The sequence below is a fragment of the Marmota marmota genome, unplaced genomic scaffold (assembly GCF_001458135.2).
Source record: "Marmota marmota marmota unplaced genomic scaffold, marMar, whole genome shotgun sequence".
NCBI classification, from domain to species: domain Eukaryota; kingdom Metazoa; phylum Chordata; class Mammalia; order Rodentia; family Sciuridae; genus Marmota; species Marmota marmota.
Window position 1 is genome coordinate 12,028,917 of NW_026000026.1, and position 17,061 is coordinate 12,045,977.

General features: G+C 42.5%; 1 protein-coding gene across 2 annotated transcripts; it reads right to left on the bottom strand.

The window, feature by feature from the left end:
• Nucleotides 1-41: 41 nt before the first annotated feature.
• Aurka (aurora kinase A) lies at nucleotides 42-17,012 on the bottom strand. Of its 2 annotated transcripts, none has more exons than XM_015479801.2 (9): nucleotides 16,907-17,012; nucleotides 13,299-13,345; nucleotides 11,968-12,235; nucleotides 9,525-9,579; nucleotides 7,871-8,062; nucleotides 6,877-7,015; nucleotides 3,109-3,257; nucleotides 858-1,032; nucleotides 42-724 (listed from the first exon to the last, which is right to left on the bottom strand). In XM_015479801.2, the coding sequence occupies exons 2-9, from the start codon at nucleotides 13,338-13,340 to the stop codon at nucleotides 545-547; spliced, it is 1,200 nt and encodes a 399-aa protein (XP_015335287.1). In that variant the 5' UTR covers nucleotides 13,341-13,345; nucleotides 16,907-17,012; the 3' UTR covers nucleotides 42-544. The 2 variants fall into 2 exon arrangements, with proteins under 2 accessions (XP_015335287.1, XP_048666820.1); XM_048810863.1 differs by lacking the exon at nucleotides 16,907-17,012 and adding an exon at nucleotides 16,684-16,885.
• Between the last annotated feature and the right edge of the window lie 49 nt (nucleotides 17,013-17,061).

Here is a 17,061-nt window from a genome sequence, read left to right on the forward strand (position 1 = left end):
CAAGAAACCACAGGCTTAATAAAGTTGACAGACACTGAATCTAAGGGGATGCCATGGAAGGAAAAAACCATATAAAAACCTTTATTTTAACATTTAAAAGGAAGTCACATATTCATTCCAACAGCTTTCCCAGGCTTGACCACCCAATAAGTTAACACAGACACTCAGGTACTTGAAGGTTGCTATACAGCTCCTTAGCCGACTCAGGGCAAAGTGGTCACTTTTCTTCACAACCAGACTCCCAGTCTGTCTCCTGCAAGGCCACCTTGCCTGGCACAGCTGTGGGTACAGCTACAGGCGAAACCCGTAAAAGCAGCACGACTTGTGGCTGCTTTCCCTCTGAAGGGTGTGGTTACTATAGTGGAGCTCTCTGGGCAGGGAGGCTGAGGCACTGCATGCTCAGCAGGACAAGTGACATTTCCCATAGTGCTCTCTTTAGGTCAAAGGCAAGTAGGTACTCGACAGTAAGACGAGTCTCAGCAGCATGTTCCTGAAGACTATATAGCAGCCCTGGTTCAACACCTCTCTCCCTGCACGATTATGATTATTTGCTAGTTGACTCTTTGCCTTTCTGGCAATTCAGTGGCTTTGATGAATTTGCTGTGATCCAGGGGTGTTCAAGTACTTCACTTAGAGTTGGCCTCTGGCTTGGATTATGCTTCAACAGTCTTGAAATGAGGTCCCTGGCTCCCTCCGTCACAAAGTCAGGGAATGTGAATTCAACCTGGAGCACAAGTGACAGCATGTCACAAACACGAGTTAGAGAGACCAAGTTGCCTAGCTATTCCAACCTTAGCTTAAAGTTCAGGCTGATAAGAAAATAATTCTAATAGTGCTGGTCCTTTTGTTCGTCTTACCCGTGATATTCTTCTGTAGGTCTCTTGGTGTGTGTTTGCCTCAAAAGGAGGCTGCCCAACTAGAAATTCATAGCAAAGAACTCCAAGGCTCCAGAGATCCACCTTCTCGTCATGCATCCGGCCTTCAATCATCTCAGGGGGCAGGTAGTCCAGGGTGCCACAGAGAGTGGTTCTCCTAAAGAATGGAGGCTCAGGTTGATGTGCTCTGGTTTTAAAATCATGGCAGCTGCTAAATCATTAATTATGCTAACACTGACTGAGCGCCCCCACCAGGCCAGACCCCATGCTATTCAGGAAGCACTGTCAACCCCATTTCTGGGCAGAGCACAGAAGAGAGAGATGTGTAAGATCACATAGCTAGCAACCAAGCTTTAGCCCAAATCTATCCAGCTATAGAACCTCTGAAAAATCTAGAAGAGACTGAAAGTATCATTAAAAAAAAAAGCTGTCTTACAAAGTTCTCTGTAAATGTAGTTCACGTGACACCATAATCAGAAAAATACATTTAAAAAATGTAAGGGATAGTCTAGATCAAGACCAAAGAATGAAATACCATGGATGGACCTTTATTGGTTCTGATTTTTAAAAATAGCTATAGCAGGGCACGGTGGCTCACACTTGTAATCCTAGCAGCTGGGGAGGCTGAGGCAGGAGGATCACTAGTTCAGAGCCAGCCTCAGCAAGTGAGGTGCTAAGCAACTCAGTGAGATCCTGTCTCTAAATAAAAATACAAAATAGGGCTGGGGATGTGGCTCAGTGCCCCCAAGTCCAATCCGCAATACAAAGATAAAATTTCATGGACAACTGGGGAAATTCGAACATAGATAAAGATATGAACAACACTGTTAATTTTCTAAGGTGTGATAATGATTGTGATTATACAGGACAAACCCTTGGTTTTTAGGTGGTGCTCAAGGATCATGATGCTGTAGCCTATTTTCAAAAAAACAGATGCAGCCAATATGGCAGTATTAAGACCTGCTGAATGGAGGCACTGGGCAGACCAGCATGCTGTCCACTACCAACTCGGCCATTTCATAACAAGGTTAGGAATAAGCTAGGGATGACAGGCATGCAGCCAGGGGCAGACTATGGAGGTTCCTGTTGCTTTGAGCTGCGCTTAGCCTTGCCTGGTGTCTCGTGAGCACACAAATGTACATTCAGTGAAACAGGTATGCAGCTACCTGTGCAGATGTCCAAGCTCTCACCCCCACTGAGACCTACATCAGGGGCTCTCACACAGTGGTCCACAATAACCAGGAAACTGTTATAGTTATTAACATTCAGGATGCAGGGTGACGTGGCCATCAACATTTATATAAATGATCTCTCCAGAAAAAATAAGCCTTGTATTTTCTGTCATGATGACACCACTGGACACATTAAGGTCAAGCTAAACCCTGCAGCCTCATGAAACTACAATTCTAAGAGACTATAACAGCAGATTTAACATATGGCAGACAACAGAAATGACCTATTAAGACCTCACCCCTGTTGTCTATTTTAGGCTACACAATTTCTTTTAACTGACTTTATCTTAATAACTACCACCTGATGACTTTTAAAGTCCTCCCTCAAAGCTGACAAGCCTGAACAGTAGATATACACTTTACAATGTCCCACTCACACCAGGCATCAAAGCTTATTTAAACCCAAATCAATTTAAAACCTGCTCTTGTTGGGCAGGTTCACCTAAGGTCCAATTGTTTCATTAGATGATGTCTTTGTTCATTTTTAAGGGGGTTAAAGAAAGGACTGTTCCTCCTGCTGACAAAAAGCAAACAGACTCTTTTATCACCATCCTCAGACATCCAGCCAAACCAATTTGGTTTTCAAAGTTCCCCAAAAAACTGTACTTTCAGCTGTAGATCTCTGTAGTGCTGTCTCTGGAACTTTCCTTGTCTCCTTATCTGGGAAGCAACAGCATCTCCTTCCCACCATTAAGGTGGACTTTTCTCTACACATCTGCATCTTGCTTAGACTTGTCACATGTTGACTTGTCCATCCTCTTCATTAGTCTCTAAAGACATTCAGCATCCTTAACAGTGGGCCCAGAGTGCCATATATAGACCTACCTGGCTATACAGAATAAAGTTTTCTTAAAGACAACATCTGTTATCAGACCTAAATTATTTCTGGGTTGGTCACTTGCCCCAACTTAACAAAATATTTTTAGAGATTTTTGCACTTAGTATATGATCAGCCCCCAGAACTTCTGCTAAACAACTTCCACCTTTATAATGTTACATACCTGGAGGATGGAGCATGTACTGACCACCCAAAATCTGCAATCTTAAGCTCGCCAGTTGATCCAAGAAGCAGGTTCTCTGGCTTAATGTCTCTATGAATAACTCTCTTTGAATGGCAGTAAGATAGGGCGTTTGCTAATTCAGTTATGTACTATTGAAAAAAAAAGGTATCAAACGTCTGTTTTAGGTCTTGAACAACACAATATCAGATCTTTTCTAAAAGAAAATACAACAGATTTTTAACATGTTTTGCAGGTTTTAAACACTGTAGAAGCAATAGATAAGTCTATATAAATCAATTGAACATCAAATTATTCAGTATTTAGTTACCTCTTTGCCAATACAGCTGATGTGACATTATTGAAAGACAGGAAAGATCGATTATGAACTATAACTACACCCCCTCATGACAATTGATGGCCCAGCTACAATGAATTAAGTAATCAGTGCTGAAGAACTCAAATTAGGGATTCATGTAAGTTTTTTCTTTTACATCTTTTAAGTGCAGTCAATTCCCATTTTTTAAAACCAAGATCACTCTACAACAATATAACCTGTTTGAAGATAAAAATTTACTTCAGGAGTATCAGGAAAAAATTATTCTAAACCATAAACAAACTAGACTTAAGCTCACTGGCATATCAACAATGCCATCTATGGTTTCAATGTGTCCCTCAAAAAGCATGAGTTGGAAACTTAACCCTTGATGCAACAGTGTTCAGAGGAGGGCCTAAGGGGAGATGTGTCTGGGTCATGAGGGTACCACTCTAATGAGTGGATCAACACCAATTTGTCAATGGGCTTGAGTTCCCTCTCTTCCTCTGTTGCACTTACTCTGATGCTTTCCTCCATGGATGATACAATAAGACAACCCCAGCCAGAGCCACCAAATAAATAAATAAATAAAATAAAAAGGGATAGGGATATAGCTCAGTGATAAAGCATTCCTGGGTTCAATCCCCAGTACCAAAAAAAAAAAGACCACCCTAACCAGATGTGGGACCCTTGCTGGACTTCCCAGCCTCCAGAATTAGAAGAAATAAATTCATTCTTTACACTGACCCAATCTCAGGTATTCCATTATAGCTGCATAAAACAACTAAGAAAAACTACACAATCATGCAGTATATTAATTCATTAGTCAGCATAAAAGTATGCCAAAACAATGTTATTTGTTTCCTTAAGTTTTTTTTTTTTTTAATATTGTTTACTGTCAATGGACCTTCATTTATTTATATGCGGTGCTGAGAACCAACCCCAGTGCCTCAAGTTTTAAGGGGTTTTTGTTTGTTTTTGTACTGGAGCTTGAACCCAGGGGTGCTTAACCACTGAGCCACATTCCCAGCCCTTTAAATTTTTTGAGACAGGGTCTCACTAAGTTACCTATGGCCTTGGGGTGTTGCTGAGGCTGATTCCCAATTTGGAATCCTCCTGCCTCAGACTCTGGAGTTGCTGGGATTAGAAAAAACTGACATGCTGAAATTTTAAATTAAAAACTGCTTTGTGAAAGACATAGATGAGAAAAAACAAGGCGTAGACTAGGAGAGAATATTTGCAAATCACATATAATAAGGGACCTGTATCCAAAACGTAACAAGGAACTCTTAAACCTCAGTAACAACAACAAAAAAGTTAAAAGTGGCAAAGAGTTCAACAGGTGCCTCAAAGATGATATACAAGCTCAATGTCATCTGCGATTAAAAAACTGCAAATTAAAACAAGAAAATACCACTACACACCTATAGGAATGAGTAAAGTCCAAAACACCAACATCAAATGCTGGCAAGGATAAGAACCAGGAAAAGAAGAAAGCTGTCACGTCCCCCCCAAAATACTGATGAATCTTAAATGCTTATTACTAGGTGAAGGAAGCTAATTTTAAAAGGCTATGTGCTCTTATGGTTCCAATTATGATATTCTAGAAACAATAAAACAATAGACAGTAAACAGCTCAGTGGTTGCCAGAGACTGAGGAAGTAGGACTGAGCAGGTGATGCCAGGTTTACTGGCTGTGAAACTCTTATACACTACATGGTGGATGTATGATGTTACACGTTTCAAAATCCACCGAACTTTATAGCATTAAAAGTGAATACTGGGCTGTATTATACCCAGCAGCTCGGGAGGCTGAGGCAGGAAGATCACAAGTTCAAAGTCAGCCTCAGAAAAATCAAGGTGCTAAGCAACTCAGTGAGACCCTGTCTCTAAATAAAATTAAAAACTAGGGCTGGGGATGTGGCTCAGGGGTCAAGTGCCATCCTAGGATATTATGAAGAATCTAAGTATATTACAAATGTATGAAACAACCTCACTGATGAGTGTAGATGGAGTATGTTGGCCTAAATAACTTTGGAAACAGTGTCTATAAAACAGACAAAAGAAATTGTGTATACTACTCTAGTTGACAGCTGTTCCCATGGGTTAACTGGTTAGCAGTTCTGACATATGTGTACATATGTAGTAATGTAGGTACACTAGACGTGTAAGTAAATGCATGGTAGACGGTGAAATCCAGGTTTCTCAATGCTGGCTTAGTAGTCCTAGATAGGGGAAGGTGGTCAGATGATCCATGTGGTAAGATTGGGTAAAGATTTCAGTATGAACTCATGTTTACTTTCAGATATAGATGGGTAACTATTTAGACACAGGTATATACATGATTACTGTACACATGTATTCCCTTGTGCCCTGTCAACCAAGGTCCCAGAAGCAATGATCCCCCCCCCCAGTGGTACTGAGCACACCCAGCATCCAGAGTTGGAACAGTCTGTTCATCAAAATAAAGTAGTATTGGATTATAAATCAGAATAAAATAATATCCATGAGTCCTTTTATGTATAATGGTTGAATATAATAAGGAAGAGCAAGCAAGTTCTCTGGTACATAATTCCTGATAATTTACCTAAATCCTTCTCCCACTCTCCACTCAGTGTAGGCTTTGTGCAGCAACTTTCTTTGAAAGGATATTAGGGAAAGGGGGAAAGCGGGAGCTTCATGTGGCTACACCTGACAAACACCTCCTGAGGTGCATGCTATAGCCCCCCCACCGCCCCAGGTAATAGGTTATGTTAAGAGTGCGCATCCCAGGGGCTGGGGATGTGGCTCAAGCGGTAGCGTGCTCGCCTGGCATGCAAGCGGCCCGGGTTCGATCCTCAGCACCACATACAAAGATGTTGTGTCTGCCGAAAACTAAAAAATAAATATTAAAAATATTCTCTCTCTTTAAAAAAAAAAGAGTGCGCATCCCAGACATGATACAAACCCACTTGCCATCTAAGTCTTCCTCTCAAAGCCCGTAGGCCCTACCCAACGATGAGAAATATTACCCAACTCTGCAAAAGCATAGACTAGTTAATGGTCACATAAATACTGGCTCATTATCTGTGACAAAAGTACCATATCAATGCAAGATGTCAATAGGAGCTAGGCACAGGCACACGGAAACCTTCTACCTTCTTCATGACTGCTATGAATCTGAAGAATTTACCATTCTAAAGTAAACCATCATTTTTAAAAGATGGCAACTGTCTATACACATTTCCACAGAAAAAACAGCTATGGAAACAAACCAGTCACAGCATTCCACCAGGTGCCTAGTTTTATCTGCACATAGGGTACAGCTAAGCTCTTTTGATTTTGCCATTTCAAATGTTTGAACCTATTAAGCTACCTTTCCATTAAGAACTTATTCTACTATAACGAACGTCAGGTTTGCATTGGAAAATAGGTATAAAGGAAACAATTAGCCTGGACAATAAATGAAAACTTACAGTAGCAGTTCTCTGCTCATCAAACTTGGAAAGTTTCTGAAGTTCTCTATAGACCGTTCCAAGAGGTGCATACTCTAGAATTAGGTAAACTCTGGTGGCATCATGAAAATAGCCATACAGCCTGAGAATATTAGGATGCCTACAACAAAAGATAAGGACTGTAACATCTGATTTCAGAGCTGACCCCAAAGTAATACCAAGAAAAACCCTCATGTAAATAAAACCAGTGGTGTTTCACACAATAGCCTGCTCCCCAACCCCACCTGAGAGTCTGAAACTATAGGCTTGCTCTAAGAAAAATACACACACATTGTCATTTTACACACATTTTAAAGTATTATAGGAGCTTTAGTTCAGACTACTATTTCCTTCCTATAGGCATCACTATTCTTGAGGGGAAAATCTAGCTCAATATTATTCTACATACTAAAAGAAAAGAGCATGATATCCACTCAAAAGAGTGTCACAAGAGCAGGGTGCAGTCATGGCAGCAGCCAAATGCCACAGGGCATGGGTGGCACAGCCCGTCTTGCCTGCCACATCCAGATCCCCCACCAGGTGATGGCAGGTGGAATACAGGCCAGATACTGCCAGAGTGCAAGTATTAGCACCTAATTCAAATCTGAAAAACACTGAAAGCAAAAACATCCACTGACCAGCCAAGCAAAAACATCCCGCTGACCAGAGGCAACTTTTACTTAGCTCAGAAAAAAGGGTGGCAATCCTCTTAATTATCTCCCACACACATACCCCCACACACACACATGCACACACACCTCAGCAGCAAGCCCCAGGTAAATTACTTCCTTAACAAAACATTAAATCCTCAAGTGATTTTTCAGGACAATAGCACCTAAGTATTTGGAAAATGACATATTTAATGGTTTTTCACGACACTATGAAGCAAGCCCTCTAAAGAGAGATTTCAGCTTTTTAACATTTAGGAACTTTAAGTCCCAAAACCACTCCTCTGCACAGGAGCCTGGACACTCACCGGAGGTGGGACTGGATCTCTACTTCTCTTCTGAGCTGATGCTCCACTCCTGCTTTCTCCAGCTGAGCTTTAAATAACACTTTAAGAGCCAGAATAAACTTGCTTTGTTTTTCTCTTGCCAAATAAACATTGCCAAACTTTCCTTTACCCAGTGGGCGACCAATGTCAAAATCTTCCAAAGTCCATTGCCTTCTAAAAAATAATTTGAACATGTTAAAGTATGAAAACAAATATTTGCTAACAACTTATCAATTAGTAGCAGACATTCCATAAATAATTTTATATTCAAAATTACTTAATATGTACCCTCAACAAGAACCAAGTCACCAGTAACAAGTTGCAATCAGTCATTAATCCCCAACTTCCCCAGCTGCCATTAGCTCTATGAGGCAGTATTTAGGAATGATGTTGCATTTTTAAAAAAGCAGCCCTCATTGGGAATGTCCTGGGGCTACTCCAGGCTCAGCAGTATAGGCCTACCAACAACTCTAAAAACCAAATAAAAGGATAAGTAACTCCAGAGGAAGAGCACTCAGGATCCCCTGTGGTCCTGTGTCAAACCAACCACTTCCTTCTATCCTGAGGAGCTAACCCTTTCTGAGGTGGAGAGCCCACTCTAGAGGTAGACACAGAAATACTGTTGCTAATGGAAGCAGGCGGGACCCCACAGGCCAGTGGGGCATGAGAACTACTAGAGTTCAATTCTGAGAAAGGCTGTTAGGCAGCTAAAAGCAAAAAAGACTATGGAGTCATTCCTGGTCCTGCTCCCCCATGTTAGAGTCCAGTTCAGAGATTAACAGCAGGTACTTAGAAAATGGGGTAGATATCACAGCCAGCCTTTTTAGTACACAACAAATGCAATAATTATATCAGTACTACAAAATACCTACAGTCACATACACATTTAACAGTTTTACAGTGTGACAGTTTTTTAAAAACTTGCACTTTTAACCAGGTGTGATGGGTAATCAGCTACTCATTAGACTGAAGCTGGAGGATCACTTGAGCCCAAGAGTTTGCAGCCAGCTAGGCAATTAGTAAGACCCCAATTCAAAACATAATAAAAACACCTGAACTTCTACATAAGAATTAAAAAAGCATATACAAGTCACACGCAGAGCACATGGAAGTTATACACACTGGTAACTTCTGAGGGTAGAGAAGAACTGCACATTTTCTGTAACAGAGTCTTACAAGTTTTTTCTATATTTAAAAAGCAATTTAAAAGAAAAAGCCCCTAGTAAATACCTATATGGGGAGTGGGGGAGACTTGTTTACGATTCTGGAAACATTTTTCTTCTAAATGAAGATAAATTCTCATGAGCTGGGCACAATGGTACACACCTGTAATCCCAGCTCAGGAGGCTAAGGTGGGAGGTTCACAAGTTCAAAGCCAGCCTCAGCTATTGGAGCTGGGAGGATATAGCTCAGTTGGTAGACTGCTTGCCTTGCATGCACAAGGCCCTAGGTTCAATCCCTAGCACCACAAAAAAAAATAAATAAAAATAAAAGAGCTGGGGATGTGGCTCAGTTTAAGCATCCCTGAGTTCAGTCCCAGCATTCCCCCCCCCCAAAAAAACCCTCATAACTCTGCAATGAAATGGTATATTTTACTAGACTGATAGTATAGAACTTGATAAATAAGAAAGCTTACCTCTTTGAGTCTTCATTTTTCTGTTTTGATGCCAGTTCCCTTTCAGGATTATTTCCTATAGTGAATAAATTAAAATCCTATTTTTAGAACTATATAGAATAAGGTTTTTGTTTTGTTTTTTTAGAAAAGATCAAAGAACATCCACCAAAATATTAATAGTATGTCACAACTGATAATCTGGGCTTTCTTAGTTTCTTTATAGAACAATGTCTATTAAACCCCAAAGGATTCCCACCATGAGGTCTGTACAAAATGAGTAACAATGTATACAGTTAGGCCTTCCAGTAATAATTTAAAGACAAAGAATATGCAAATTTGCATTGAAGTCTCAGTTTACAGTGAAGAGCTTCTAGAGAGTCTTTCCACCCATGACAAACTGTGGCCTTGTCACCACCTCACTACATGGAGCCATCCAGCGTCAGTACAGTACATCTCAATCATCAACAGCATGCAACAAAACATAAGACAGCCACCCTCCTTCCAAGGTGAAATATAGAAATACAGCAAGCAGTTGCAAAGCAAGAAATTAGAGTCACCATTTCATTAGCTGTGAAAACACAGGACATTTCAGCTGTCTTGCTCCAATACCTCAACCCTTCTCAGCACAGTATGCTCCACTCAGGTGTTGGAATGCAGGTCCACACTGCAATGACCGTAGGAAGCCAGAATGTGCCACCCAAGACACTTCTCTGGCAGATTTCAAGCTGCTATTTTGGGGAAGCAGCAGACAGGAGAGCTCTGAAAAGCTAAGCTTTCCTAAGAACAACGCACATCTTTAAATCAAACTGACATAGGAAAGCACCTACTAGAGGAAGAAGCTGGGAGCAAGGCCATCACCTAAGAGACTTTCTACCAGCTAGTAGCACAGCCCAGGCTCCCCATGCTTTCACCTTCCTGCCCTCTGTGGCCTGGCACTGCCTCCTTCCTCCCAGAAGCCCTGGGCATCCACTACATTCTGCAGCTCAAGATGCAATGTAAATGTCGATCCTGTGGCCCTTGGAGCTCATACTTTGTGATTCCTGGGCAATACATGGAATTAAAATGGCTTTTCTTGGGCTGCGGTTTGGTAGAGCGCTTACTTGGCACATGTGAGGCCCTGGGTTCAATCCTCAGCACCACATAGATAAATAAATAAATAAAAGTATTTTTTTTAAATGGCTTTTCTCCCATTAATTTGTCTACTGTCAGTATATTTTACAGATCCACTTACCAAACCTTCTGAGGGTGGACAAGTTCTTTTTCTTCCCTACACTATTATCCCTAACTCCTTCTTACTCATCTTTCAGGCCTATCACCCAATTCTCTCAGTCAGCATCCTAAATGAGCTCTTAAATTTATTGGCACCTCTCCCTCCTGGTTGTCTTTGCGTAAGTTAACTACTTCCGAGTCTTAGCTTCCTTCTCTTTTTTTTTTTTATTTATTTATTTTTTAGTTCTCGGCGGACACAACATCTTTGTTTGTATGTGGTGCTGAGGATCGAACCCAGGCCGCACGCACGCCAGGCGAGCACGCTACCGCTTGAGCCACATCCCCAGCCCCTTAGCTTCCTTCTCTATGAAATGGAGTTAACAACTTTGGCTACCTTCATGAAGTAGTTATGAAGACTGATAAGACAACATGGGTGAAGGAGTCATTTGTCTCAGAGCCTGATGTAACACTCAACTGCTGATAAATAATAACTGTTGGCATTTACCCTGCTCCACCCTACTTGGATCACTGCCACCCTGATTTCATCCTTCTTCCTACCTGGGAACCCTGGGTCCGGCATTGCTGCTCTCCAATTCACACAATACCTCCCAAGGAAGCTTTCTTAAAGGCTTACCAGTCCCATCTCTGCTCAAACCTTCAGTATCACCAGGCGTGGGCAGCACACACCTATAATACCAGCTACTCGTGAAGCTAAGGCAAGAGGATCGCAAGTTTAAGGCCAGCCTGGGCAACTTAGTGAGTCCCTACCTCAAAATTAACATTTTGAAAATGGGCTGGGGACTTAGCTCAATAGAGAGCATTTGCCTAAATATGAGCAAGGTCCTGGGTTCCATCTCCAGTACCAAAAAAACCTTCAGTAGCTTCCCAATGCATGAAATGAAGCCCCACCCCCTTAACAGTAGCAGCAGTGCCCCATGTGACCTGACCCATCATACCTGTGTGCCTCTATTCTGCTTCCCTGGTATTTCCCTCCACATGCCCAAACTTTACATTTCCAGTTCCTCAAATGTATCTGCTATAAACACCCAACATCCCATTAATAAGCAATCCAGAGAACATGGGATTGGCACTGTCCCTGGATGCCCAACTCTTCAAGAGGATAGGAAACTTTCTGTATTAGCACAGACATTTTACTTGAATGTGTACATCTTATTTTCTACTCATTCTCAATAGATGTGATGTAAAAGATAGGGCTCCTAATAATGACTTCAATGAAACTCAAAAGCTAGCTTACCAGGCCCTGATGGCTGGGACTGCTCACTCTTCTGGGTGTTGTTCACTGGCCGGGAGACAGGACGAGGTATATTGGCTGCCTGCAATTGCTTCTGTCCCAGTTTCTGACTGGAGACGAGCTTTTGTGCGTGCAAAGGAACACGCTGGGAAGAATTTGAAGGACACAAGATCCGCTGAGCCTGGCCACTGCTTGTAGTCAACAGGTTCTGAGAAGGAATATGCTGAGTGACCAGAACACGTTTTGGACCTTCACCATGTGGAACTATAGCCTGAAATAGGAAGGAAACAAGCTTTATGGTCTTCAGAATAAAGGTTGGATGTTTTGAGAATTCCGGAGTTTCCTAGCACAGCAAAATAATGAATAGCACTGATAATAAATGGAAGGGAAAGGCTATTTTAATGAGCATTTCCACAGGAATGAAAATGGTTGAAAGAGATAATTGAATACTTCCTATCCTAATTCCTCACCCCCCCACCAAAAAAAAAAAAAAAAAAAACTCATTCCATTAACATGTTCATTAATTAAACTTCCATCTACTGAGGGGAACACTAAATATTTTCTAAAAATTCTCAATGCCTTGGAAATATACTCCCTAAACTGTTTTCAAAACCAAACACAAAAATTCCAATCCATTAAAATCATTTTGAGGGCTGGGCTGTAGCTCATGGTCAAGCGTTTGCCTCGCATGTGTGAAGTACTGGGTTCGATCCTCAGCACCACATAAAAATAAAGATACTGTGTGTTCATCTACAACTAAATAAATATTAAAAAATAAAATAAAATAATTTTGATAATACATGTTTAGAAAAAAAGACTGTCCAACAATGTTTATCTTCAAGCAAAGTCTAAATTTTGTTACACACCAGACTTTCCACAATAAATTTATTACTATTATTTGCCAATGTTTTATTTTCCAAGTGCTTACAAACATAGGCTCTTCAAAAGTTATTACTAAAATGTGTTTATACACCTGTATGAAGTGTAACAGTTAACTCTAAAACCCTGAGCTAATCACACTAAATTGATGGAGTGGGTGAGATTTACTCTAGCTCCAACAGCCCATCTAAAACCAAGGGCCTATGCAGAGAAGAGAAACCTCAAAGCCCATCACCAGTTCATCAGCCTGAATGCTCCAGAGAGGGTGCTCAAGAGCTCAAATGCAAGCCAATTACTTCTGAAGGAAGCACCCACAACACACTAGACTGTAGGCAAATCCAGGAGTGCAACAGGGAGCTAAAGTCACAACCCAAAGTAAAGCTGAGAAAAATTTCAGATGACAGCCTGATCTCCATGTGAGTTTTATAAATATGATTGCAAACTATTCAATTTACCTTAACGGGCCCTGAAACACAGTTTTCTTTAGATCTGTCCATGATGCCTGCAAAGAAAAAGAACAACCTTTAAAAACAGCCTCCTGCTCCAAAGTGTTGTGCTAGGCAGTTACAGCTGTCCACGAAAGGCCTCCACACACATCTTTATATTTCATCCCAATGAAGCTGATGAGGGAGGACTTCTCTCATCTGACACACATATACAGGCGTGTGGCTTTTCTCGCCAAGCCAACCCCTCCCTCCCCCATACACTGCATGTCATCCCATCCCTTCAAGCACTCTTCACTCCTGGATTTGACTTCCTGCTCTAATGGATCACTTCCTTCCATGCACAGCCAGCTGGAATTCCTGCTATCTTAGAAGCCCCTCTTACCCCAGAGCTGCCTCAAGCCACAACCCCATTACTCACTTCTCCTTCCAACAGCAAAGCTCCCTCATATCTATTTCTCACCCTCCCCGAGTCCATTCCCCACTAAGCTTTTTTTATCTTTGCCACTTTAAGGACTCATGGCTGAACCCTAGCGCTGTCAAAGCAAATAATTCCACCTTCATCTGCATCTCAGCAGCAGCTGGCTTTGTGGCTCACCTCTTCCTACTCCCTGCTGTTAAGGTTCAGGTTTATCTCCCACCTCACTAGGTGTTTTTTACCCTTCTTTGCTGGTTTGGCCTCATTTTCCCCCAAACTGTGCTGTCTGGGATGATCCAAGAATGAGTATCCTCTACTTCTACCCTTTAATAGAGATCTACATCCTATGCCTCAGCTCTAAATACCTCTTAATAGAGGTATCCTAATGGATAACTCAAAATGCATCTTCTACCCTAATCTCTCTTCTGACTGCTGGACTCAAATATCCAAGTACCTGCTTAGGACCTCCCAGAACTGTCTGACAGGCATCTTGATACTAATGCATCCAAAAGGCAACCTCTTCTCACCCCTCCACACTCCTTTCTCCTCCCTGCTCATGGAGTACCCTGAGCTCAAGCCCAGCACTACTATCTACACAAACTACTTACTACCTACACACACTCCCAAGGTGAGTTCACTCGATCTCCTTGTACCACCCACAGGCTGAGGATGCCCAAGTACCCATCTCCAGCACAGACCTTTCTCTAAACTCCAGATTTAGCTTATCTACTTTCTACTCAACATCTCCACTTGGTTAACATCTCAATTTTTTTTTTTTTAAAGAGAGAGTGAGAGAGAGAATTTTTTTATAATATTTATTTTTTTTTAGTTTTCGGTGGACACAACATCTTTGTATGTGGTGCTGAGGATCGAACCAGAGCCGCACGCATGCCAGGCGAGCGTGCTACCGCTTGAGCCACATCCCCAGCCCAAACATCTCAATTTTAACATATCCAAAACTGATGTTTTGATCCCTCTCACAGACATCCCCATCTCAGCTGATGGCAAATTCGTTCTGCCAGCTGCTCTGGATGAAAGCCTTAGCATAACCCTTTCTGTAGTTACTTTTCTCTCAAACCCCATACCTGAATCCATTAGCATACTTTGTAGGCTCTACCTTCAAAACTATCACTGCTTACCATCTCTACTGTTACTATCTGCTTTAACCATAATTTTGTCCCCTGGATTACTTGCAAGATAACTCCTAAAGATCTCCCCACTTCCACCTTTGCTTCACTATGGTCCACTGATCCCATCAACGTGACATGCTAGTCCTTGGTACAGAAGTCCCCATGGTTCCCCAGCTTCATCAAAACAATGCAAACTCTTACATGCACAGAGAAGCCTATGAACTCATAAAATGTGGATCCTGACCACCTGACTTCCTTTGTCCACTGCATATGAGTCACACAAAGCTTTTCTTCAAAGGTGTCTCCTGCTCAAGGCCTTTGAACTTCCTGTTCCTTTTACCTCTTAATTTCTTTCTCCACATGTTTAGCTCACTCCAGTTCATTCAGATCTGTGTCCAGTGCTTCCTTACTGAATAATCTTATGGTTCTCCATAGCCCTTAACATCTTATATCATCATGTGCATCTGTTTACTGCCTATTTCCCCAGACTCAGATATCCTTTGTTACCGCTGAGAAACTCCACAGATATAAGTCCCATGAGAGCAAGAGCTTAGTCCTATTGTGTTCACTGTTGCCAGCCTAAAGCTAGAATAGCATCTAGCATACAACTCACACTCCAGTGCTTTGGGAATGAACCAATTCACTGACAAAGGAAATCAATAATAAGAGTCAGGCACAAATACCTATCTAATAGAAGAAATACCAAAGAAAGCAGAAAAACCTTCTTGACCTAGGTGTTCTCTTTATTCTAGAATCCAATCAGAAAGCATTCCCCATTCCCAGAGTTTCATATCCACTTTACAAATAATACCTCCACAATGAAGACAGCAACTGGACTAACAAGCCCAGAGCCTTTATATAAAACAGTGGATTAGTAACAGTTATAAAAAGGAAATTCATGTTTGTGCCAAGCAAATGTTATTTTTCCACAGAAGCTCTAGGCTTTCTTCACCTTCCCTAATAATTACAAGCAGCAGACTAATGAGATCACATATGCTCAAGGCCTTTTAGTCAACATTCGTCTAGAAGTACAGACATTTGTTCAAATTTATTTTCTTTCACAGTTAGATGAATAAGCATAGTGGAATAATATTCTGATCCACAATTCCCCACTGCTCTTCAGGTGATTCAGATCTGCAACCAGATTCAGGAATCACATGACCAATGACCTTCACAGGCCCAGGCAGTTAAAACTAGAGGATTACTAATGTGCAGAGGAAAATATTTAACAGCACAGCGGGTTTCATAATCCTTTTTTTCCTCCTTCAGACCTATGGATGTCTTCAGAGATGAAGGGGAGGGTCAAAGAAGTGTATATCTTGCCCAAGAGCCTTTATTCAAGGGAACAAGGAGGTTAAGGAGGAAGTGGAGACATGAAAAGTCGAGGGCAGTAGCTCCCTCTGCCTCACCGGATGTCTGTTATCTGGGTCCCAGTCCCAGTCTTCATTTTAACATCCCCCCAGAATTAGCATGCAAGGGCTGCGCTACTAGCTCTCAATGTAAGAATCCCCTGGAGGGCTTGTTAATGACACGGGAATCCCACCCCGAGATTCTGATTCGCTGCGCCTGCAGTGGGCTCTAGTTTTTGACCAGGACCCTGAGAAGACTCCACAATGCACCCAGGTCTATAGCAGGGGAGGCCGAACCAGGCCAGCCTCTGCGAGGCCCCCCTAGTACTGCCCTCCTTCATCCAGCCAGCAGGACAACGGACCTTCCAGCTCTTCTACTGAAGTGGCCCCGCTAAAGCTCAGCCCTATTCGCCTCCTTCGCAAGCCCCGCCGCGGCCGCCGGGTATCTTCCCAGCTCCTAGACTCCCAGCCTCACGACGGCGAAGGCTGTCTCTTCTTACCAGGTCTCCACCGGCACAAAACCCGGGCAGAAAGCCCACCCCAGACACCCAATCCGCTTCCACAGCCAGCGGCGAAACCCAGCAGCCGCGTCCCTCGGCGCTCAGCCGCGGGAGCGGGAGGACGGGCTGGGGAGGCGGCCGGCGCAACGGGAGTACACCCCGGCCCTGGTCCGCATCCCTAGTCCACCGCACCCAGCGGGCCCCCCCTGCCCACCCTACCCACCAGCAGGATCACGCCTCCGACCCCGGGCCGCCGAGTCCTCCCTAGAGCTCAGCCGTTACAATTCAAAGGTTCTTCTTTTTAAAGAAGAGTTAAACCCTCTAATCCGAAAGATGATTGGCTTAAGCCAGGGTGAGGCTGCTTTGTGATTGGTTCAC

Coding starts and splice junctions, on each gene's coding strand:
- Aurka (XM_015479801.2), bottom strand. CDS start 13,340: ATGGACAGATCTAAAGAAAACTGTGTTTCAGGGCCCGTTAAG. Junction 8,063..9,524: donor AAAAATGAAGACTCAAAGAG/GTAAGCTTTCTT, acceptor ATTATTTTTTAG/AAGGCAATGGACTTTGGAAG. Junction 7,016..7,870: donor GAGATCCAGTCCCACCTCCG/GTGAGTGTCCAG, acceptor CTTTTGTTGTAG/GCATCCTAATATTCTCAGGC.